This window comes from Empidonax traillii, unplaced genomic scaffold (genome assembly GCF_003031625.1).
Source record: "Empidonax traillii isolate 1590-97213 ecotype Southwest subspecies unplaced genomic scaffold, ASM303162v1 scaffold44:size1908036, whole genome shotgun sequence".
In the NCBI taxonomy this organism is placed as follows: Eukaryota; Metazoa; Chordata; class Aves; order Passeriformes; family Tyrannidae; genus Empidonax; species Empidonax traillii.
The window spans coordinates 1776064-1799982 of NW_020955237.1; the positions used below are offsets into that span (position 1 = coordinate 1776064).

Genomic DNA, 23919 nt, shown 5'->3' on the forward strand with positions numbered 1-23919 from the left:
GCGAGCGGGGGAGTGGCCCCCCCCCCCAGGGCGCATGCGCGGCCCGCGCTTCCAGAGGGCGTGGGGGCGGAGCCCTCGCCCGCCGCGCGCTGCCCCCCGGTTGGCCGCGGAGGGCGCACGCGCTGGGGCGAGCCCCTCCCGGTCCCGCCCCCTCCCGGGGCGGGTGCCCGGCGGCGCCGTCCGCGATTGGCGGGCGCGGCGGGCGCGCGCGGGGGGGGCGGGGCGGCGGGCGCGGCCGGGCCATGTGTGCCGGGCGCCGCCGCAGAGCGGCCGCAGCCGCCGCCGGCAGCGCCGCGCCCGCTCCGCTCGCCTGCCCCGGGGAGCGGCGCAGCCAGCCCGGGCGATGTTCACCGCGCGGGGCTTTCCCTGTGCCCGCCTCCACCTCGCCGGCGGGGCTGCCGCTCGCCGCTCCGCCCTGTTCTGCTACGGGGCGGCGGCGGCTCCCCCCGCCCCGCCGGGGCTGCCGCTGCTCACCGGCGCTCGCCGGCGCCTGCTGGCCCTCGGCGGTCTGAGCCCCTCCGCGACGGCGGCGGGGCGGGGGGCGACAGGATCCGCACCTTGCGAGCCGCGGCGGCGGGAGCGCGGCGGGCCGGGGGCGACGGGCGGCGGGTTCCGGCCGTCGCGGGTGGCCGTGGTGGTGAAGACGACGCGGTACGAGTTCGAGCAGCAGCGGTACCGCTACGCCGGGCTCTCCGAGGAGGACCTCAAGCAGCTGGTGAGCGGCGGGGCGGGGGCGGCGGTCACGGCCTCCGCCGGCGCTGCCGCCGGGGACGCGGCGGGGTCGGGCGGCGGGAGGGTCACCGGGGGGATGCCCGGACCGCGGGGGTCATCGGGCCTCTGTGTTCGGGTGTCCCCGGGGTTTCTCCGGGGCAGTCCGCTGTCCTCTCGCTCTGCCTCTCCCCCTGCTGCCTCCCCGACCCCCGATGGACAGAGCGGTGCGAGCCGCGCCACTGAACCGCCCTTCATTCATCGCTTGCAGCCTGCCGAGGGATTTGTGTAGTAAGCGTGTTTGGGTTTTACCCTCGGAGGGATTCCAGCAGCCCTCAGCAAGCTGCAGGCTTTTCCTTGCAGCGTGGAATGTAAAGGCTAGAGAAGTGCGTGCTGAGGAAAGCACAGTATAGCAAAAAAATCCCCTCTGAGACTTAGGGAGGATTCATTCACATTTTATCCTTTCCTTGCTCCACATCTTTGCTTCATCCTTACATATTTTCCTAAGAACTCCTCCCGGACAGTCAAATCTCACCGTCACATATGTCCCCCTTGCTGAAGTTTTTAGAAAAGTCTTTTTCTTTAGTCTCTAAGAAGCTTTTCATATTAAGGTCCATTAATGAAGTTGTACTAAGGAAAGCAGGTGTCTCTAAGAATTGATATGTGCACACAGCAGCTTATGTCTTCATCTCCCCCAGGGTCAGTGACTTCATCCAGTTCTCCATTTACCCTATGTCTGCCTCCTTCCATTGTTCATCTACCACTGGTGCACCAAAGAATGGTACCTGCTGGAGTGCTGTGCTGCCAGCAGGCCAGGTTATGAGCACATATTACTGTCTTTATTCCACATAAGACCATTAATTTGTGTCTGTCTTGTCTTTGGTCTCTTACAACTTAAAATATTTTAGACCTCTGTTAATTTGCAATGTTTGGATTAAACTTGTACATATGCTTAACTTATGTTGCAGGGACAAATTATATGGTTGCATAGCCTTGCTTTATAAAGAATTGGGGTAAAAAGTACACTATCTAAAGCAAGACAGTTCTAACATCTTTCTGTGTGCTTCATTTGTTAATCCATCTCCTATGGAATTCCCGTCCAAACATTTTTACATGTTTTGTATAGCTCTCTAGTCATATTTCATATATCAACAGGTTTAATGTGGAAACATCATTCTCTGTTGATTCCCTTGTGGGATCCTATTGCTGAGAGGTCCTTGTACTTCCTCTCATATGGTGGTTATGGAAAAACAATGTCTCTCACAGCTCATCTGTAAGACTGCTTTCCTTTTAAGTTAAGCTTCTGTTGAGGAAGCATTTCATGTTTAGTTATAGAGGTTTTCCTCAGTGTTCAGCTAAAACCAAGAAAAACAAAAGGGCGTTTGGTTACTTTTCCTTAACTGCTGTGTACAGGCAGGACTGGGACAGTGAATCAGTCAGTGAGCAGCGTCATTAGTGTTGCACATCCTTTGATTCAATGTAGTGGAAGCTGCTGTTTCCATTCTCACAGGAATGCATGTTTTGCGTAATTGGTAACCTGTGTCACTCTGAAGGTTCATTTTAAAATAAGTAACTGTGAACTCAGTAGCCGATTGTAGTAGTTGCAGAAACACCTTAGGATTTGTCCTTTTGGAGAAACTTACATGTATAAGACAATTCTGCACATTTGGGAGAATTCTAGAATTTTTGTTCTAAGACTGCTACTTTTTTAAAAAACCTTTCCCCTGAAAATGCCTCCTTGCGAGCAATTGCAGCAATAAAACTCAGTGTCGCCAGGTAGACAAAGCCTAACTTGCCTAACTATGTGTGTAGCAATACTGAGCTAAGCTCTTGCTGTATCGGCAGGAATACGAAGATTTGTGCAAGAACACACTGAAAAGCTCTTCTAGAATTCTATTTTTGAAATAGAAAAAAAGAGAGCGAAAGAGTTATCTTTACTGCCAGTTCCTTAAATTTTTTAGCTGACCTGTAAACATTTCTGTATTTGCATTTTGCTGTGACTCTGGTCTCAGATTGTTTTTCCTCCAACTGAGTTAATGGCAGCCTTATTGATAATGTTATCTGAAGTTCAGGAGACACTTAGCCTCTCTAGTGTGGACAGAGACCACTTCATAACAGAGTGATCTCTGCAAAGTGTCCTTCCCTGCAGTGCCATGTCCTTTGTTGGCTACATGGGAACATGATGCATTTTGCTTCCTGAAGTTAGCTGCACTCTGCTCTCCTTGTTTCTCCTGGGGAGACTTTATAAGCTGCTTTCAAGGCAACTGATCTCGGAAAAGAGCCCAGACCTACTGCCTTTGGATTTGCGGCTCAGCAGTGCTGAAGGACCACACAGAGGGGAGGGTGAGAGTTGAGGCTCATATGAAAGCCTCACGTTGGGGTAGAGACAAAGAGTGAAAGCAAAGGAGCTTAGGAGGGGTTTGGTTTACCTGGTGCTTGGAGTTGTTGGCTAACCCAGACGTGGTGGTGGGGATTGTGTTATGTTGCAGGGGCTCAAGCTTGGGTGACCCTGGACCTGACTTGTGGTGTGGCAGCATCACGGTGTGAGGGAGTCTAAGAAGGAAGCACAGTGCTGTCATCATCTGTCACAGACCTTCAGTTGTCCAGATGCTAACCATCTGAAGTACAGAAATTCAACTTCAAGGCACTGTTCCAGGGTTAGATTTGACCAACTGTACCTCGACTCATTTGCCTACCAGTTGTGGGCAGAAGAAATGTTTGCAAGTTTCTAGAAGATAACTGATGCCTCTACTTGGAAGCTTCAGATTTTAGTATAGCACAAATAATGATAATTGTGGGCTTAAACAGTTCTACCTGACCGCTGAGACAGGAGAGGAGCCCTGAATTTAGCTGTTGCAGTTAGTGTGTTTATGTATTAAGACTGAAGCTGCAATCACTTAATGCAGAAAGGTGGTGCCTTTGGGCACACTTCCTAATGAGATGGGATTTGTTCCATATTTAAGGAGGCTGAAGATGAATCATTGGCATACACCAATACATACTAAAATACGGTACAGATCATAGTATGTATCATATGTATGATATATCCAGTAAAAATCACAGAATACTCCAAGAAGCAGAACATCGGTATCAAGGCAGACTGGCTGACACTTCTGATAACCCATAGAGGCCCTGAGTGCCTGTGGCTTAAATCCTTCTGTGGCCTTTCCTTTGGACCCCAGGTGATTTGTATTATACAAACACTGTAAAATGTTGCAAAGTCAAAGCTGCAAGGTCACAATTCCTGAATTCTTTCTCTGTGCAAACAGAGATAGGAGAGGTAAAGAAGCAGTCCAGACAGCAGAAGAGCAAAACAGATGCAGGAGAGATGGAGAAAAAGGGCAAACACTCTTTGGAGTGTTTGGCAGATCTGTGAAAGATTAATTCTTCCATTGCTTTTCTATATGCTTGCTCCAGGCAGTTGTTTTTACCTGTCTTGTGGCAGATATTATTACACGCTTACAAACAAGTCCTTTAAATCTGTTTATAGGTGTACACAAACACACGACTATCATAAGTAGCGGCCTAATGCTGAAGGATTCTGAAAAGCATAATTGAGTGCTTTGGATGCTGTTTTACTGGGGAGGTTTTCAGAGTCCTTACTTCTGAAGGGGGATTAAAGACCTATAAAAATGAGATTTCTCTTCTAATACTGCAAAAGGAAAATGCCTCCAAATGATCTGGAATTTTAAAAAAAAGTGCTGCACCAGTAAATTCTTTGCATCAGATCATGCAAGGAATATTTTTTTTTCTTTCATGAAATTTGAAGAGCCTACTGGATTTCTAAAACTTGCAGTTGCCATCTTTAAGTTAGATGAAAATACTAATATTTTTCCCAAGTCCATACAGACAGTTTGCTTACCAGAAGTGACAGCAGTTTGCATTTCTTCTGACCTGTTTAGTTGGATTAGTATCTAAATATGACTGGTTACAAAAGTAAATGATCCAGTCAACTAATACTGAAGGTTACTGTATGTTCTGGCTATTTATTTCATTTTCAGTAAATCCATGCAGAACAAGCACTGCTGTTGTCCTTACGTAAACTAAGAGAATTTAATACCCCAGTAATAGAGAAGACTAATTTCCTGAGTTCTGTTCTTTGTTTTGTTTGATAGTGCAGATGTGATGTAGCTGCTGACTTCTCATGGCTGGAAAGTATTTAGGAAACATAAACAGTTCAGCTTCATACACAATTCTAATTACCTTTGAAAAAGTCTTGTCATATGAAAAGCTAGGTTTGTTTTGGTCTTAATTGGAAGGAAATGGTTCAGTGTGGACCACAGCTGATACTCTATTGTGGCTCGTGTACGTTGTCATCATTTGGAGCAGGGAGGGAGAGCACAGTTTTAGAGTTATTTTGAACAAGTTTTGGCTCATTTGGACCACTGCGACAGGTTGGTAAGGGGTGCTCATCTCAGTGATGTGAAGTTCAGAGGGCTTTGTTGTAAACTGGTATTTTGTTGGAGAAGAGGTAACATTGTTAGCAGGATATTGCCTCCCCTGAAAGAGGCACACAGGTGGTGCATAGGGCACCACCAATAACACAGGGAGCTGGGCTGGTCAGGAAGGAAGGAAGGATTGTTGCCCAGCAGGTAGGAGAGCTTCAGTTGAAGCTTCTGTGTTTTGCACCAGAACAACCCCACAGAGGTGTGTGTGTGTGTGGGGGGGTGTGTGCGTGCACAAAAACACTACCCTCCCATCCCCCTGAGTTCCTAGTTTAGATGTGCATAACACTAGTTGTTACTATCCTACATGTTTTTGTGTCTCTTAAGAAAATTCTCTCTTGTGGGAACTGTACTATTTTACCTACAACTTGATAGGTAAATGATTTTTTTGATTTTAATTACAGGAAAATTCTTTACTATCTTTTATGTTAAATGGTGGAAGATACCCTTTTTAGTATCCCTTTTTAATTACCTTTCCTGGGTACTAGTGTTACAGGTTAGTAAATCTCACATCGGCACCTGAAGATAGGATTTTGGAAACCAGCCAGGTATTTCATTCTTAAACTTCTGATTTAGAGGACTGCGCTTCAGTGCAGATGCCTGTGATCCACTGCAGTTATTTAGTACTTAAATATTTTCAAAACACTGGAATTTTTACAGATGCAAGGAAGGTAGCAGAAGGAAAAAGTAATGTGCAAACTTCAAAGTTCAACTGAATTCTAATTTTAAAATGAAATAACTTAGCAGATAATTAAAAAAAAGTTGCTCCTCTAAAAAGCAGTAAGTATTAAGACATTTATGTCTGTGTTCTTTTGTACATCCAGATATACAGGGGTACATTTGAAGTAGTATCTTTAAATAGAAACTTACTGAATGAGGTCATAGTGTGAAGCTTTTAATTGTTTTGTTGAGTTCGGACTACCCATCTCTGTTTATTTTGTAATGTGAATTATTTCAGCAGCTGTTCCTTCAGGTAGTAGTTTAAAAACTGCTAGGACTGTACTATGCTTTACCTTACCTTGAAAAGAGGAGGGGAAATATCAACTCAGTTTAGTGAATTTGAAGGATACAGAATTCAAGACACAGGTTACAGCATACCTGGACTGTATAAAGACGCTTTTTTTTCAGGAAATAAAATCTTTGAGCTAGTCCACTGGAAACTGAGATGGGTGTAGATGTTACACAAGTTACACAACCGTAGTGTACATTTGTTTACCTTTGCAATTTGATATACTTGCATCAGTGTTAAGTAACTTCAGTTTTCATCTGCTTTATTAAAAAGTTCCTTCCATGTTGTTGCTCTGTCATAAGAGGAGTCTGGAAAATGATGGAAACAATTAAATAGGATGTAGTAATTATTTTTTTCCATAGCATTTGTTTTTCCAGTACACCATTCAAGTACACTAAGTCATATATAACAAATACATATAAAATAGGAGGCATTTCAGTGTACCTGAATTGTACTTCATGGATTATATCACCGAGCATCTGATACTGTATACAGCTGAAAAAGGCTGCTTTTTGGAAGTTACTTCAATATTGGTTTTAAGTACTTCGCTAGTTGCGATTTATGACATTATGTTGGTGTTGTGCAGAATTAATGAGAACTGAGTGATTGTGCTGCCTGGATTGCACAAAGTTTCTAGAAACGTGTCAGTGCAGAAAGCAGTTACTGCTCTGTTTACAGTTAGCACAACAATTTGCTCTGCATTAGCCTTTGAATTGCAAACAACTGTGTATTCCTCAGATGTGGTTAAAATGACAATAAGGCTTTAATGTGGTGGATGAAGAATTAGAAAACAATTTATGGCAATTTTACTTTTGTTCATGTGTGGATCAAACTCTTGCCCTAAAGCAGCGTTTCTGTAAAGCTTCAGGAACATAATGTTGCCAGTGAAGTCAGTTGCTACAGAAATAAAGGGATGCAAAATACTAAAATATGCAAAACACTTCACAATCACCAGTCTATAGCAGATACAAAGGCACCATTTGAAAAACTGTTGAGACCATGTTAATGAAAGTGAGTGGTCTAAGTTACTGAAGAAAAAAGTAAGGAAAGTGTAAGGGAAAAAAAATACGTACCTAAAGCAGCCGACTTAAATTCTACGGGATGCAGGGCATTGCAGCAAAACAGCGGAAACCTTGCAGGTGTATAGGAAAAATATTAGGAACAATTGTGAGCAACTGACAGCTAGTCAGTACATCAGTCAGTAGTGCTGGTCAGGTAACACCAGCCTTCTTATCTTTCTAGTATGGTAAGTACTGCATCAATTAACCTAGCACATTTTTATAAAAGCAAACAGCCTGTATAATAAATAATAACCCAGACTGGGAAGCAGGGAGGAACTGGGTTTAATGCCTATGGCTTGCAACTCAGCAGTAGTTTGTAATGGAAAACTTAATTCTTATTTAAAACTTAAACTTGAGCCTGGCTGCTGCTGATTCTCAGTGGGAGTTTGTTTTAGGAGGCTGCATGGTTTCTCTGCTACTTTACCTAAAGCAGATACTCACTATTAAAGCCATGCTGTAAACAGTGCACTGACTTTGGAGATTGGATTGTTAGCTATTGCATTATCAGAAACCAGTGCATTTTAAGTTCACTCAGGACCTTCAGCTGCTTACTGACACTGGTTCTCAGGTTCACTTCAGAGTGTTTGTGCTAGTCTGAATGAGCTGGACTGCAGGTCCTTGAAAGAGCTCAGTGTCCCAAAATGGGTTAATTCTCTAGTAATACAAACATGGTTCTGCTGAAGCCCTCCCTATTGTTAGCAACAGGTTGAATGTATTGAATTTGCATGGCCAGGATTTGGTACTGGGGGGGAATACAGGAGGTGGCTTCTGTGAGAAACTGCCAGAAGCTTCCTCCATATCTGACAGAGCCAGTGCCAGATGGATCCAAGTCAGACTGGCTGCTGGCCAAGGCTGAGCCAATTGAAGGTGCTAGTAACACCTCTGTGATAACATATTTAAGAAGGAAAAAAAAATACTGTGCAGATATAATTGCTCGCAGAGAAGAGAGGAGTGAGAATGTGTGAGAGGAACAGCTCTGCAGGCACCAAGGTCAGTGAAGGAGGAGGGGGAGGAGTTGCTCCAGGTGTCAGAGCTGAAGTTCTCCTGTGCCCTGTGGTGCAGAGCATGGGAAGGCAGCTGTGCCCTCACAGTCCATTGTGGTTCATGGGGATGCAGAGATCCACTTGCAGCCCGTAGGGTAGACCCACACTGGAGGAGGTGGATGTACTCGAAGGAGGCTGTGACCCCATGGGAAGCCTGTGCTGGGGCAGGCTCCTGGCAGGACCTGTGGCTCGCGGAGAGAGGAGCCCACACTAGAGCAGGTTTGCTGGCAGGACTTGAGACCAGTGCTGGAGCAACCTGTTCCTGAATGACTGCACCCTGCAGAAGGGACCCAAGCTGGAGCTGTTTGTGAAGAAGTGTAGCACGTGGGAAAGCTTGTTGGAGAAGTTTGTGGAGAATTGTCTACTGTGGGAGAGACCCTATGCTGGAGCAGAGGAAGGACTCCTCTCCCTGAGCAGCAGCAGGAACCACCTGTGATGAACTGTCCGTACGCCCCATTCCCTGTCCGTACGCCCCATTCCCTGTCCATACGCCCCATTCCCTGTCCGTACGCCCCATTCCCTGCCTCCCAGCGCCACTGGAGGGGAAGAGGCAGAGCCTGGGAAGGAAAGAGGGGTGGGGAAAAGGTCTTTTTAAGGTTTGTTTTACTTCTCATTATCTTGCTCTGAATTTAATTTTTTATAAATTTCCTCAAATCAAGTCTCTTTAGCTGATGATGGTAATCGATGAGTGACGTCTCCCTGTCTTTATCTCAACTCATGAGAAAATTGTTATATTTTCTCTCCCCTGTCCACTTGTGGAGGAGAGTGATAGAGCAGCATTGGTGGGTGCTTGACATCCAGTCAGGGTCAACCTACCACACTGAACCAGAGACCTATCAAACAGTATTATTCAGTGAGCCTGGAATTTTTCAATAAACGCTTAAATTTGTCTAACTTGTTTTTTAAAATGTGGTGATTGTACAGTCTTGTTTTTTTTCTATAGGAAAACCATATGAGATCAGATGATGCATTTAGTATTTCTAGAGCAAAAGCATTTAGGAGACCACATTTCCTCTTTTAAGAAGTTTGAGAATGGGGAAATGTCAAGCAACTTCTGTGAAAGCAGAGTCTCAAAATCATAGAATGATTTGATTTGGAAGGCATGGTTAAAGATGTCTCAGCCCTTCTTCCTAGGAGAGGTGTTCCAGCCTTCTGATGAGTGTTGTGCCCTTCTCTGGATTCACTCTGGCAGTTCCATGTCCTTCCTGTGCTGGGAGCCCCAGAGCTGAATGCAGTGCTCCAGATGGGTTATCCTGAGGGCAGAGCGGGGAGGACAGAATCCCCTCCCTTGCCCTGCTGGCCACCCTGCTTTGGGTGCAGTTTACTTCTGGTTGTCCTTCTGGGCTGTGAGCACACATTGCTGAGCCATGTCCAGCTGTTCAGCCACCAACACTTTGAAGCCCTTCTCCACACAGCTGCTCTCAATCCCTCCATCCCCCAGCTGCTATCAAGGCTGGTGCTTGCCCCAGCCCAGGTGCAGCACCTTGCATTTGATCTTGTTGAACTTCGTGGGGTTGGCACCTGTCCAGGTCCTCTGGATGACACCTCCACTCTCTGGTGTGTTGACTTTACCCCACAGCTTGGTGGTATCAGCAAACTCATTGTCATTAGTGGGAATACAGCAATTGAAGCTCATGACTGATACTTTTCTTCTGCTATAATTAGAAAAAATTGAGAGTCGGTGTGCTGTCCTGTATTTAGTGTGAAAGTGGGTGTCATATCCAAACCTGCTATCTGTTGTCTGTACCAAATTCAGTTCCCCCATCAGTGCCAGTTAATGCTGGAAAAAAAAAACATTAATGGTTCAGAGTTGTGATTCCAGGTTGCTAATGGCTGCCCTCTAGTCTTTGCTGTGGGGCACTTGAAATATGTCTCCAAAGTGCTGATTTCTACTGCGCAAGTTCTGCCATGGCTAACTGCTCAGTATATATTTATCCATTTCATCTTTGGCATTTTATTATCTAAGATTCAGAAGCTGAATCATGATTTAATCCCACATATTTGTGTGTGGATTATTCTTACATTAAGAAATACAAAAACTTAATATGTGATTGGAGCTCATAAGAAATCCAAAAGTTCAGTGTGTGCCTGACCTTTGAGGAAAACTGCAGTTGTTTTTGGCATGACAGATGGAGATTTACCCTAACTAGTAGTTAACACTAGAACTTGGAACATTACTTGCATACAGCTGTACATTGCCAGTCTTTGACTTTGGTAATTAAGGAAGTTTTGAGTCAGAGTCAAGTTTTGTCAGGAAGGTTAAAAGAATCATAGGGTTTGAAGCATGTGCTATATTCAAAGTTGTTTGTAGTTCAGAATTTAATGTATTTAGAAAAATATTTTTTTCCTATATGCCTATCAAAAGCTTGTTTCTTTTAAAACTGAGAGCACTAAGGTTTATACGGGATGTGTGGTTAAATCTTGAGGGACAATATCTGAAAATACTGAGCTTTTAAAAGTCCTGTACTTTGCTTAGAAATAATAGATTATTATACCTATAATGTTAATAGCATTTTCTTCTCTAGGTCAAAACTCAAATTTCTGTGTTTAGCTATTGCTCTTTAAATCCATTTGGGTTGTTTGGTGCTTCTTTCCGTAGAACAGAAAGGTTGGTAGATTGGAAAGCTGTGATCTGTTCTTGTTTTCCTGCTTGAGTGCATGTGTGGGCAAGTTCATTGTAGAACTTTGAGAGAGAGCAATTGTTTCTAGATTGGTGCTTTTTCTCTCTCTCTCTCTCTTTTTTTTTTTTCCCTCCTTTTTTTTTTTTCTTCTTTCTAGTCAGGCATTTAGTTTAACTCTTGACTGAACAACAATCCTAAAACAAGTGACTGGCACACCGAGGCAATAACTGCACCCTGGTGCAGTGGCAGTTTAAGGCTACGTGAAGGTTAGTCCAGCTTAGGTCAGGCTTTGAGCAGCCTGGTCTGGTGGAAGGTGTCACTGTCTTGGACAAGGCTGCCTGGGGCAGGATGGTTGTAACTAGGTGATCATTAATGTCCCTTCCAACCCAAAGAATTCTATGGTTCTCTGATCTCAGTGTACTGGGATGAGATGTAGAAAGCGCTCCATTGACTGTTTCACCCCGGACAATAATCACGTTACTGTACTGAGAGAACATACACTTTTATCCTAATGCTTAGTTTAGCAATGTCAGTAAGACTCATCTATGACTCTTCTTTTCCCCATTCTCTAAATCAAAGGTCATAATCCACATATGTAGACAACATGGGTATTCTCAAGTTGCTTGGCTTCGTGTTGCTTCTGTATTTGTGTCTAGAAGCCATGTCCTTGTGTTGCAGCATTTTCCTGGAGGACCAGCATTACTCAAGGACAACAGACCCACAGTTTAAACTGAGTAAGGTGAGACTTGCCAGAGGTAAGAGCTAAGATTCCAGAAGGAAGGCAGTCAAGCAAATGTTCTTTGCCTAAGTGACTGTTTAAGGAACTCTGAAAAATTATCCTTTCCTTAAAGAAGGATCAGGCCAGAATATACAAGAAGAGCTATTTTTAGACTTTCAATATATATCTTTTCTCTTTCAGTCCTCTAAGGAAAAGTATCTCCATTATAGAACATTTTCTGTTTCCATGAGTGTGTTTTCCAATGCAAGCTCTTCTGGAGGCCTGCTTTGCATTGCATTTCTGCTGTGAGGTTTAAGACCACTACTGAATTTATGCCTGAACATATTTGTGTCCAGTTTGTCTCTGCTTTCATGTGCTAATGCACTTTTCTCTGTAATAGCTCTCATTTATATTATTATGCATGTATATAATGCATTTTATTTTGCAATCTTGCAGGGTATTGAGGTCAGATTAATAGGCCTAATTGTAGATCAGAGCTTCCTCCAAAGGAATAAGAATTTGCAAGTTGTCTTCATGCAGAAGCTAACACCTCTGTGCCTTTTTGAGGAGTCAGTTGGTAAGACCCAAGCCTGGTAAGACCCACGCCTGGCATGGGTTTAAGGGTCTGTCTGATCAGGGGGCTCAGAAGCCAGGCTGTTTTGCAGTCTTGGGTTTTCTGTACATACCGAGTTCCTGCCAGGCTCTTCAGAGAGATGATCACACACACAGTAACTTGACTGCTTGATCTTTGCTTTCAGCTCTTCCCAAGTAAAAAGCAGATGGTGGTCTCAGTTTATTTTATTCTTTATCCTCAGTGGAAAGCTCTTTTGAGATGCAGTATTTGTCATAGTTTTAGGGTGGTATTCAGGTTGTGGACCTGAGGCAGGAGCAGGGGCAGTGAGCACAGACTGAATTACAGGTATGTCTGTCTGAACACTGGAAGGGTGTCTGAGCACTGGCACTGTTTGCCCAGTGATACGGTAGAGGCTCCATCTGTGAAGATCTTCTAAAGCCATCTGGACATGGTGCTGTGAACGTGGCTCCAGGTGGCCTTTTTTGAGCTGGGGGTTGGACCAGTTGACATCCAGAGGTTCCTTCCAGTTCAACCACTCTGATTCTGTTGCCTCTGACCATAAGAACTGTAGGCACTTCTCTGGTTCTTGAAAGTAGTTAGATGAAAAGCAGCTGGTGATTAGCAATCCTGTTGACTGTGGTTAGGCTCAGACAGGCTGTCCCTTTCTGAGTTCTTAGATGAATGAACTTGTGAGTTAGTTATCTTTAAACTAGAGGGATATGGCTGGAGATGAATGGAGTGTTGTAATCTCTGTAGCCTTTTGCAAATTAGATCAATTGTTAGCTCCATAGTTGTGGCTTAGCTATTTAAACTCAAGGCCCTAATGTTTCATTTATCTTGTTGTTTAGTGATACTTGCTTAAACTTATTCTAGAACTAAATTCAAAGAGGAGACCTCTACATATTCTATACCTGTTCTGCAGTGCTGCTGAAATTGTTCATCCATTTGTCAAGGTACTGGTAGCTTATTTGCTGAGCAGCCTCTTCTGCTTTCTGAAGCTGTTGATGAAATAATTTAACACAGCTATGGCAAATGTAAGTTACAGAACAGACTCTTTTCCACAGCATTGGCACTACCCGTAACTTTCTTTCTTAGTACTGCAGTAAGATGTCAGCTGTAGGCTCACCGCTGATGTTGGTAACTCAAAAATACCACAGTGATCACAGAGAGATTTATTACACCATCATTGTTCTGAAATAAAAGCTCTCTTCCACCAAGTTGAAAGATAACATGCTGACAAATAAGCCAAATAAATGAGGAACATAAAATTGCAAGATGCAGTTTGTGGTTTCTGTGTTGTGTGGAATTAACAACAGCCTGGAAAACGTGCTGCTGCAGCAGTCTGCTTGTTGGGTGCTTGTGTTTCATTTGCAGAAGATATTTCTAGAGGAAGCATGAATGGGGACCGTGATTTTAGTAACACAGTCAATGTTTTCTAGAGATTATTTGCTGGTGGATTTCTTGTTCTTCTGGTAGTAAAGCAAGATCAATTTGTGCTTCAAACATGCAATTGAAAGTTCTTCTAACAAATTAGACCTATGGTGCTTGGCAGCAGATGCCAGTGGGAGGCTAATACCTTAGTTTCTCCTTTCCACTTCCTCCTTTCGCTTCCAAGTGGATGATGAGAGTCCGACAGCAGACCCAGCAATGGGCAGTGCTGTAACTAGCCATGACCTCGTGTACTCTTTCCATCCCCAGAGCCCCCAGTTGGCACCATTCAAGTTCCTGGTGCAACACCATGGACTCTGGAGGAGCAAGAGGTGTACAGAGTGCACAAGCATTATAGTTCAGGAGTGGAAACAAAGGATTTAAGTGTGTGACACAATTAATGGGACGTAACACCCTATACTCTAGTAAGCCAGTACCAGCAAGCTTTATGAAGATGACTTGAAATATTTGGCTGGCTGTTTTCTAATCGTCCACATTATGATCATGTCTCTGTGTGGTCATGTTGATGGCATCCAGGCAGCCTCAGAGCCTCTGTTGGAGGTGGTTTCCTGATCCCAACTGTAAGACCGCCTGAAGATTTTGTTCCTGCAAGTTAAATCGCCAGTTGTAAACACACAGAGTGGGACAGCAGTGTAGTTCCGGAGCAGCTAGTAGCGTTATTTTCTGTAATTTCTTCAATGCTGAGTCTTTGTACTTAGCTCGTGGTTGGATTTCTTGACAACAACGGGTGTCAGATGAATAAAGATTGCATTTTTGGGTATTGGATTGCCGTTAACTTTGGTTGTCATATCCTGCTGGTCATGTCCCCTTCACTGGGGAGCTCTGTAGAGTGTGAGTCTGTGAAAAGGGGATTAGGTGAGGCTGTCTGGCACCACTTTCTCTTGGAATGTTATAAAACTTTGAGTAAAAGCACTTGAATAAATTGCTGGAAGTGCCTGTTCAGAGCTTCTGGCACAGATAAATTTCTCTATGCAAACTCTAGGAGGAGTTCTGTTTCTGTGCTGATAAATTGGTTTTAACTGGTCAGGGAAAAGGAAACAGTGACAGTATAATTGGTGATTAATTCCATCTAGAAGGAGCTTCAGAAGCCTGCTGCTCAAAGTAGGATCACTTTCATTATGAATGTATTTATAAACACCTTTCTCTTAACATCCTTTTCATCCTTTCACTTGCTTAATCTCCATGCAAAAACAAATTTGGCAGTACCAGCCCCAAATGAGCACTGTAAATAAGGTGAGGAACGAATGCAGACAGATGGTGACTGAATTACTCGCACAGAAACCTGTTGCAAAACTAATCTTCAGTCAGCAGTCTCACCTGCCTGCTCATAAGAGTCTGTATAAACTGCAAGGTGTTTCCATGGTCTAAAGGGTGTGTTGACATTAAGTATTCCAATTCTCCAGCTTCCAAGAAGGATGAGGCTAGAATGCACCTGCACTGTCTGTCTTGGTATTTACATCAGCTTGTTTGAAAAACCTGGCATACAATCCAGGGAACAGTACCAAAGGCACTAGGTAGATTGTCCTTAAGGTTTTTTTAATGCAGAGAAAATGCCACCTTTGTAAGCACTTGGCAATCTTCCATTTTAGCTCAAATACAATTGAAGGGTAATGCTCTAGGTATTTCTGGCTCCCGTTTTCTTTATTATCATTCCTGTTGCTTTTTCTGTTGTCTGCTTTCTCTACAGCACAATTATTCTAATTTGAATGGTAATTAGCTAACTGTTTGTCTGGGTGCTTTTAGCACATGATAGAACTCTAGGTAGTATAACGATGCTGATTTATGTAGAGCAAAGTGTCTGAAGTTGCATGGAAGTCAGTGTAGTATGCTTGTTTGCATATTTGTTTAGAGTCTGTAATTCTTGGCTGCTGTGGCCACGGGATTAATGTAATGAACTCATCAATATAAGCTGACTGCTGTGTATATAAAGATGTAATTAATGGAATGCTTATAAAAATACGTATCTGTGCTGAGATAAAATACATGCTTTTTTATATTTGCATTACTCAAGAGCACTTACTGTAGTGATTAACTGCTGCAAAACAATTTGTGTCTTACAGCTTGCCTTGAAGGGATCTAACTATGCTGGTCTGCTGGAGCGGCATCGCATCCATACAAAAAACGTGGAGCATGTTGTAGACAGTTTAAGGTAAGAATGTGTGGATGCTGAGCATTTCAGACGCAGTGAAATACCCATAGATAGTGTAAAATAACAAAGGGAAGCTTTGTGTTAGAAGCTCTGTTAAAATAGAAGTACTCAAAAGAGTGCAGATGAGCAGTTGTTCCAGAAAAAAATCATGTGAACTAGCTCAGTTCAGTTAACTGGCACGCTCTGTTATCATCTTGGAAACAAATGAGAAAGATGTGAAGGTTTGTGTGTCAGGTGTTTATAAGCTAAATATGGCTGTAATTACTCCTTAGTTACACGTCAGCTTTTCAGAAGGATGTGACAATGAGCAATATAGGACAGAATTCAGGCTTTTTTTGAATTTTGTAGGAATGAGAGGATCGAAGTTCGCCTTGTTAAACGTCGAGAGTATAACGAAGAGACAGTTCGGTGGGCAGATGCTGTTATATCTGCAGGAGGTATGACTTTATGGAAGGGAGGTGTTTGTTTCAGTATCTTTTCATGGACATGTTTTTCAAAAGTACTTTGCAGCATGTGAAACAACTTGAGGTATGCACATTTTGAAAGCAAATTGCTAATTTAATTGTCAGAAAATATTACAAAATGGAGTGATTGTGTTCATCTTGTCTGCCTCTAGTATCTAAAATTGTAGGGCACCAGGAAGTGAATCCTAGTGCCTGGCCACATTGGAAAAGTTTAATTGTCCTGTGTAAAATGGTATAAACTGTGGAATTTACTGTAGTTTTCAAATAAGGAGGATAAATTTCTTGCTGTCAGGTAATTATATGTAGCCCTAAACCCTGCTTTTTTTGTGGAGGATGTGAGATGTAGACTAACGTACCACCACTTGATCCCCTTGCCCAAACTATCTTTCTTGATTTCACACTTAATTCCAGTGACTGGCATTATCAAGCTGGATGGTACAGACAAAAATTTGCAAATGCTGAGCATCTGGTGCCGCTGATTAGTGGTTTTCAGATGAACCAACAGAACAATTAACCTGATTGTTTATTTTTAATATTGGATTGCATCAGTTCATTCAGTGTTGTTCTTTGGGGATTTGCTGCTGTGTGTTGCTGGGCTCTAACATAATGTTTGATCATCTGTGGTAGACTTGACTGTGGCTTTCCCTCTTCCTACTAGTCCACTTTGCCCTTAGCTACTGATCACCATGCAGCATGGGTAGAAAGGGATATCTGTACACTCCTGAAGCTTCCTAATACACTCTTGTAGATTTCAAAGAACTCCTCTAGGCTGGAGACTAAAGTGCCCATTTATGGCAAAATTTGTCATAGTTGAGGAAAGCAGCTGAGAAGTGATACCTCATCTGAGGTATTCAGAGCTTATATCTAGCTGCAAAGACTGATTGAGGTTATAGTTGTCCTGCTGTTTAACAGCCAGGAAAAAAAATACTATTATCTGGAGAAACCAATACCTAAGACTTCTAAGTGTGCCTATTTGGGGCTGAATAAGATTTTTAAATTGTGCCTTCTAGAAGGACAACTGGGATGAAACTAAAGTAATGGTTTTTATGTGATTTGCAGTAAAATTTAGTTTTGTTTCCTGTCTCCTGTGGCTTTGTTTAGCAATACTTCCTAAATTTACATTCATTAAAGAATTTCTCTTACCTGCTGATAAACACTGAGAAATTTCCATAAATTTTTTTAAAGCTTGCTTCTACCAAATTCAGTTGCCTGGGCATGTATAGCTGTCAGATAAGTTGTACTTTTTCCAGTCACGTTTGCCATCTTGAACTCAGTTGTCGCTGCTCTGCTTTGAAAGACAGTCAGTAGTTTTGCAGTCCCATTTTATTTTTGTCCAGCTTACGTAATTGTTTGTTGATATAAAAGCATGTAGTGGTAATGCTGGAGTACACATGAGAACTGTTTTGTTTGGGTACTAGAATGTGAAGTGATACTAACTTTTGGTTTGCTTTTTCTGTAGGTGATGGTACAATGCTGTTGGCAGCCAGTAAGGTTTTTGATAAATTTAAACCAGTCATTGGAGTAAACACTGATCCTGAAAGGTAAAAATGTATTTGGGGAAAAAATGCTTTATTTAATATCAGGCACATTGTGCATTTGAGGCATGCCTGTAGTATTTGGCAGTGTAAATGTCTGTTTTAGTGGGTTGTAGATATCAGGCTAACCTGTTGGTTTTTTTAGAAAAGTTTCCACAGTGAGTTACCGTGTCTCATCTGAGATGACACTAAGCAGTATTGGCTAAGTGTGACTGCGTTAAACTGCCAGAACTATTTTCACACACCAATGTAACAGCACTTGCAGCTGGTTAACCTGTATTATTAACCAGAAGTTTGAGTCCAGAGATGGCAGTATAGAACCCAGACAGGAAGAGGGACTTGATAAAAGCAGCTAAGTGTGGCGCCTGAACACACAGAAACTTTGTCTCTTTATGAAACAGGTGGATCCAGTAGAGCCTTAGATGAAGAGGTTTGCTGTGGTTTCTTCATGTAAACCATGTCATACCTCAGAGGACACAGTCTCCTCAGCCAAGTATTGGCACTTTGTTGTCCTATTATAAACTCCACACAAGGTGCACCCACCTGCCCAAATCAGTCTTGCAGTTAGGTAGATGCAGTGTGTTAGTAGTGCCTGGTTGGTATAAGCTTCGAATCAATGGCAAGTAAAACTTAGAATTCTCCAAGGCTTTGTCTGCTGGGAAGTCCAGATTTAGACTTTTGCTTTTGATATTAACAGCTAATTTATTCTGCCTTATCAAGCTTGAATAGCGGGGTTCAAATAACAAGTGCCTGCAAGTTATCAAATATCATTCGTGAAAGGGGAGCAGTGTTTAGTCTTCTAGTTTTGACATGAGATTTATTTTGATCTTAGGCATGTTGCTTACCTGTTTCACTAAGTTGTGTAAATGAAGGAAATTTACTTTCTCACTTCTCAGGTTTATTAAACTTGAATTCCTTGCTCAGAGTGGTGACAGGAACTATACATGTATTTATATATCCCTGCAGGATTACTAGCTGAACAGACAGTTTTTTGGGGAAAAACCTTATTTTTCGAAGGTACCAAATCTTAAGGGATATACTGTCATTTTCATTGTCGTTTTTTGTTACTAGATCTGAGGGTCACTTGTGCTTACCTGTGAGATACACACATTCATTTCCTGAAGCACTACAGAAGCTTTATCGTGGTGAGTTCAGGTAGGATTCACTGATCTTTGGTTTTCAAAAACACAGTGGGATTGGAAATTACTTAATGAATGATGTACCATGCCTAAGGAGTAGGTGAAGCTTAGTAAAATCTTAATGCCTCAAATTGTGAATTTGGTGTAGGTGTTTGTTTACTGTGTTGAAAATGAGTTTGTGGTCAAGTGTTAGACTGGAATACAAAGGATAAAATTGACTGCCAGCTCCAGCAAAAAGCCTTCTGTTATGACCTGCAATAATTGATTTTCTTTTCTGACTTAACAAATTCATAAATGAGGAACTGCATGCCTGTAAAGGGTACATTGGTTTACATATTTTAAGACTGAAAAGCCTACATAGTACAGTGATGGCCATTAGAAGCTAATGAAACATATGCACTTGGAAATGGTCACTGTGTTGCATCTGGGGTTTTGGTGACTGAGGTAAAGTGGCTAAACTTTTGTTAACAGATGAGTGTAAGGCAAAGCTTTTCTTCATGCTGAAGAGAGCTTGATGTTTTCAATACTAGATATTCTTCAAATAGAAAAATCTCACTCAAAATAAGATGTAACAAGCTGAATTTTAAAGGACAGACTAGGGAAGAGTTCTTAATAATTATTTTAAAAGAGACATTGTTCTGTGGTGTAGTAACTTTCTGGAATACTTTTAGGATGACAAACCATTCAACAGAAACCAGTCACCTGAAAATATGTATCACTTGAGGGGTTTTATTCTGAAATAACAGGAACTGTTATTCTTAAGCAAGAACCTGACCAGGGGTTTCATTTGACAGTTCTCAGATTTATTTGGCCCTAAGGAAACTCTAAAATAGGTGAGTAACTGAATCAGGTTGTCTGGAAGGACTTTTGGTGGCTTGCAGTTGTATGTGAGGTGGTGAGGTGCCAGAGACTGGAAAAGGGCAATTGTCTTTTCTTCTTACCCGTGAGGTGTCAGTCAATGTAACAATCCACGTAAGCACTGACCTTGTAGTCTCATAAAATAACCACCATTATTGATTTATAAAGGACAAACCATATCAGATCACCCATGTTTCTTTTCTTGGTGGCCAGTGGTGTAATAGGTTGGGTCTTAGAATAGGGGTATAATAGGAATACAGTCCCATTTTCTAATTTTTTTAGGGGATGTGACATGTTCTAGTGTGAGCACTGTAAGGAGACCGGAATAGTGATACTTACTGCAAGCTGTCTGCCTGACTACCTAAAACCATACTTGGAATTTAAGGGCAGATAGGATGTGTTGAATGAGGTTTTACAAAGATGACAATGAGGAAAAAGGAGTAATGTAGTCATATAAGGCATAAGGCTTCCTTATTGTAATTTCAGGAAAAACTGGTGACTGTCAGCTGGGTATCAACAGTATGAATGGGGAAAAAATGTGCTCATGACAATTCCTCGTGATTTGCTTTCTTAATCAAACTACTGCTATTTTGTTTCATGAAATCTCTAAATTGTAAGAGGAAAAAGGAATTGATATCTCTGGGGAAAAATAAAAAGATCTGAATGTTGTATCATAACTTTTATACCCTTCTTGTGCTTCAACTGAATTCCTCTGATGCATCCTAAATTCCTAGGCTAGGGGAGATTGTTAAAATGAGAGGATACTTGTGGCCCTTATGTATAAAGGGATGGATAGAGCTGCTTTTCTGGACATATGCAAACAAAATATGTTAAAAATATAGCACATATTACTCTGTATTTGACATCTTTTTTGTTTTCAAAATCCTTGTGTCAGTCATTCATTCACAAGTTAGAATCCCATGCCTAAAAAGAAGAGTTGTTCTTAATATGATTTTGTAAGACTACTTCTGGCCAGTGTCCTCTTCACACATGCAAAAAACATTAGGCAGCAACTTGGGAAGTGTAAAGCGTTTACGATTTAGTGTGATTAACTTTCTAAATTTAGGAGTCATAGTGGAAGCTATAAAACTTGAAACATGACTTTGAATATATTTAACTGTTATGATGTTCTGCTTTGAGAATGAAGACTTTCTGATCCTATCTAATTCTGTAATGAATATTGCAGCTATTGATACCAACTTCTTCCTCCTGTCTTAGGTGGCAGTGGCGGCAAAGAATCCGATTGTATCTTGAAGGAACTGGTATTAACCCAACCCCTGTAGATTTACATGAACAGCAGCTGAGCCAAGAGCAACACAGCAGGGCTCACATAAATGAAAGATTCCAGGATCAAGGTAGGTTAAAATCTTACAAGAGTATAATCACTTTACCATGATAGCTTGAAATAGAAAACAAAGATTTGTAAGAGTTGAAGTATTTGAAATCTGGGTGCTGCATTTGAGAGACAGCTCTGATTAGCTGAGGACCCGTGTTTTTTAGAAGGGAATTTTTTTTTTTTTTTTAATATTTGGGACTGTACAATTAGAACCAGTTTTCAGTATCCACAGTTAATTTATCTAATGTCAAAATACCTGATCTTTTTTAAAATGCTACCTCTTCGGGTTACTATAACCACTTGAGTGTGTTGTGTGTTTGTACACACATACTCTTAACTTCTTACTTCACAACTGGAAAAGCTGGTCTCAGACTACCAGCAAGCAAATGAGAAATTAGAAGTGAGATTCCTTGATTCTCTTCCTGGGTAATTCCTTGATTGTCAAACACCTTCAACTGTTTTTTTCGTGATGATTTGAAGATGCGTAATTCTCTGATTAACCTGTGTCCAGCACTGCATTTGCTCACTTAGAAGTCCTCGTCAGCATGAAAAATTTGTTAATCCCCCTTAATTACCTTGTGATATAAAGTCTGATTCCTTGAACTTTATCAGAAATAGCTGTTAAGTCACTGTCACCTCTTGGCTGGAAGAGTAACTGACAGAAGAGAAGAATTCATTCTGTCTGGTTGCCCATGAGTTTTCAGGGAAAGCAATGTCTGAACCTAAATGTCATTGCCTCACTGACCTTGGTTCAAATATTTGTTTTATCCAGTAAAGGACAGTGACTGGCTACAGCCTAAATCAGTGAAAAATTGAGTCCTCGAAGATAATGGAGCACTAGATTTATAATACAAATCCAGGCAGCAGAGTCTCCTCCAATGAGTAATGAACTTTTTCTAAAAATTTGGGTTGTAAACCTGTGATTCAAAACTGCTGTATTCAATATCTGCAGGATCTGACATTTCTGGTCCACATCTTCTACCAGTGAGAGCACTAAATGAAGTCTTCATTGGGGAATCTCTTTCATCCAGGTATGTTTAATTGTTTGTTGTTACAGCAAGGCACAATTGACTTAATTTCTTTTTATGACATTGCATTGGACAGTGAGTGATGGGATTTTACTGCCAAGTTTCAGTTCTAGTGTATAGATATTTAACACTGATTGTATTATTGCAGATTACAAAGTGCATTTTTAGAGATGTAAGTGCAGTGATGTTAATTTCTGGTTTTCTACCTCCTGTATGGACATTCTTTCCCTTTCCCTGGCTGTTTTGTTTTCCCTTTATTGAAGATTTAAATACCCATCCTTAAACTGCCTTCTCTCCCAAATCTCTTGTCAAATATCTTTTGGTAAGCTTTTATCACGACTAAGCAGAAATAGGTTTTAGCATGACCAAGTACTCCTTTTCCTACCTTTTTGTCATTAGAAGCAAAGGTATCGGCCTGCCTTTGGCAGAAGCTTTGTTACTGGGGGAAAACACTTACTTCCTTGTGTTAAGAAACAAGTTTGTATCAGTTTGTGGTACTACCTTACCCAGGATAAATTTCACTGTGTTTGGCAGCCAAACAATAAGAAGGATATGGGTTATATGACTGGGGCTGTGGTAAAAGAGATAAAACATTATCCTTGGTTAGGATTTGGCCAAACTTTTACTTGTATTTTATATCCCTTTTCCATTTATTTTTTATCTTAAAAAACCCCCCAAACAACAACAACAGAAAAACCACTTCAGAGTGTAACAACTGCTTGTGTTTGTACAGTGCCTGGGACACTGATTGCTGCAGGAAACAGTATAAGTGTTCCATGAGTGCTTTATCTTTCATCTAGACTGCAGTCTCAGTCTGGCAGAAGGAATTAGTCTCAAAGAGATACAAATCTTGCTTTCTACTAATTTTATCAAGATTTTGAGAAGTTTCTTTAACAGACAGTGATAGAGGAACACAAAGTTGTTTTCCAACACTTGGAGTGTCACAAGTACATTGGTCTTTGGTTCCAGTGTATTTGAGAACCACTGGGGAACACAATGCCTGTAGGAACTAATCTCTAGAAAGAAATATTGTGTTAATAGGACCTTACACTTGAAGACTTAAATAATGATGTCACAGAGATGACTCTTCTGCAAGGTTCAAATACACAGGCTTGCTCTTTATTAATACAAAATGACTGGCAGCTGCTTCTAAGGTCTTAATCTGCATGTCCGTGAAGAAAACAAGGAAACAGAAGGAAAAAAAAAATCAAAAAATCTTTCAGACTCACCTTGCAAAAATGATTTTAAACTGAATCAAACTGTACACCTGTGTTAATAATTTACTTCCAGTTCTTTCATCTCCCCATTTTCTCAAGAGTGATTACACAAAATACAAAAGTTACTAAGAGTAGAAACTGTTTGACACCAAACAGTTAAGAGTTGTATTCCTAGTGGATCCAGACTGAAACATTCTTCAGCTAAAATAGCTCAGTAAGGTCCATTTACTAAGAAAAGTGAAACTCAGTCATGCATAACACAGTGAATGTGGTGTTTTTCTAAGAGGGTCCTACTAATCTGAAGGCTGTATCATACTGTTTGCATCAGGCACTATGAACATCAGCAACTTTAGTTCATAAACAAACTCTTGAATGCTCTGAAGCTTATAGAGAGAAACCCTCTGGCCCCTCTAGACCTAACATTAGCAGTCCCTGATACATGAACATGCAGGAGCTGATTGTACCCCAAGACATAGTACATTGCCTTTTTGGGAAGAATTTGCCCTGGAGAGAAATACAAGCCTGCTGATGGTTTAAAGCTGTTCCTGAAGGAGTGGATTTTTAA

At 41.7% G+C, this 23919-nt stretch overlaps 1 protein-coding gene across 1 annotated transcript in view; it reads left to right on the forward strand.

Moving 5' to 3' along the window:
- The first annotated feature begins 343 nt into the window (after positions 1–343).
- NADK2 (NAD kinase 2, mitochondrial) overlaps positions 344–23919 on the forward strand; it is a 31732-nt gene continuing 8156 nt past the window's right edge. Inside the window, exons 1-7 of the mRNA XM_027878733.1 lie at positions 344–715; positions 15689–15777; positions 16126–16214; positions 17701–17782; positions 18848–18931; positions 20992–21128; positions 22062–22140. Coding sequence (XP_027734534.1) covers positions 344–715; positions 15689–15777; positions 16126–16214; positions 17701–17782; positions 18848–18931; positions 20992–21128; positions 22062–22140 — 932 coding nt within the window. The remainder of the gene's footprint in view (positions 716–15688; positions 15778–16125; positions 16215–17700; positions 17783–18847; positions 18932–20991; positions 21129–22061; positions 22141–23919) is intronic.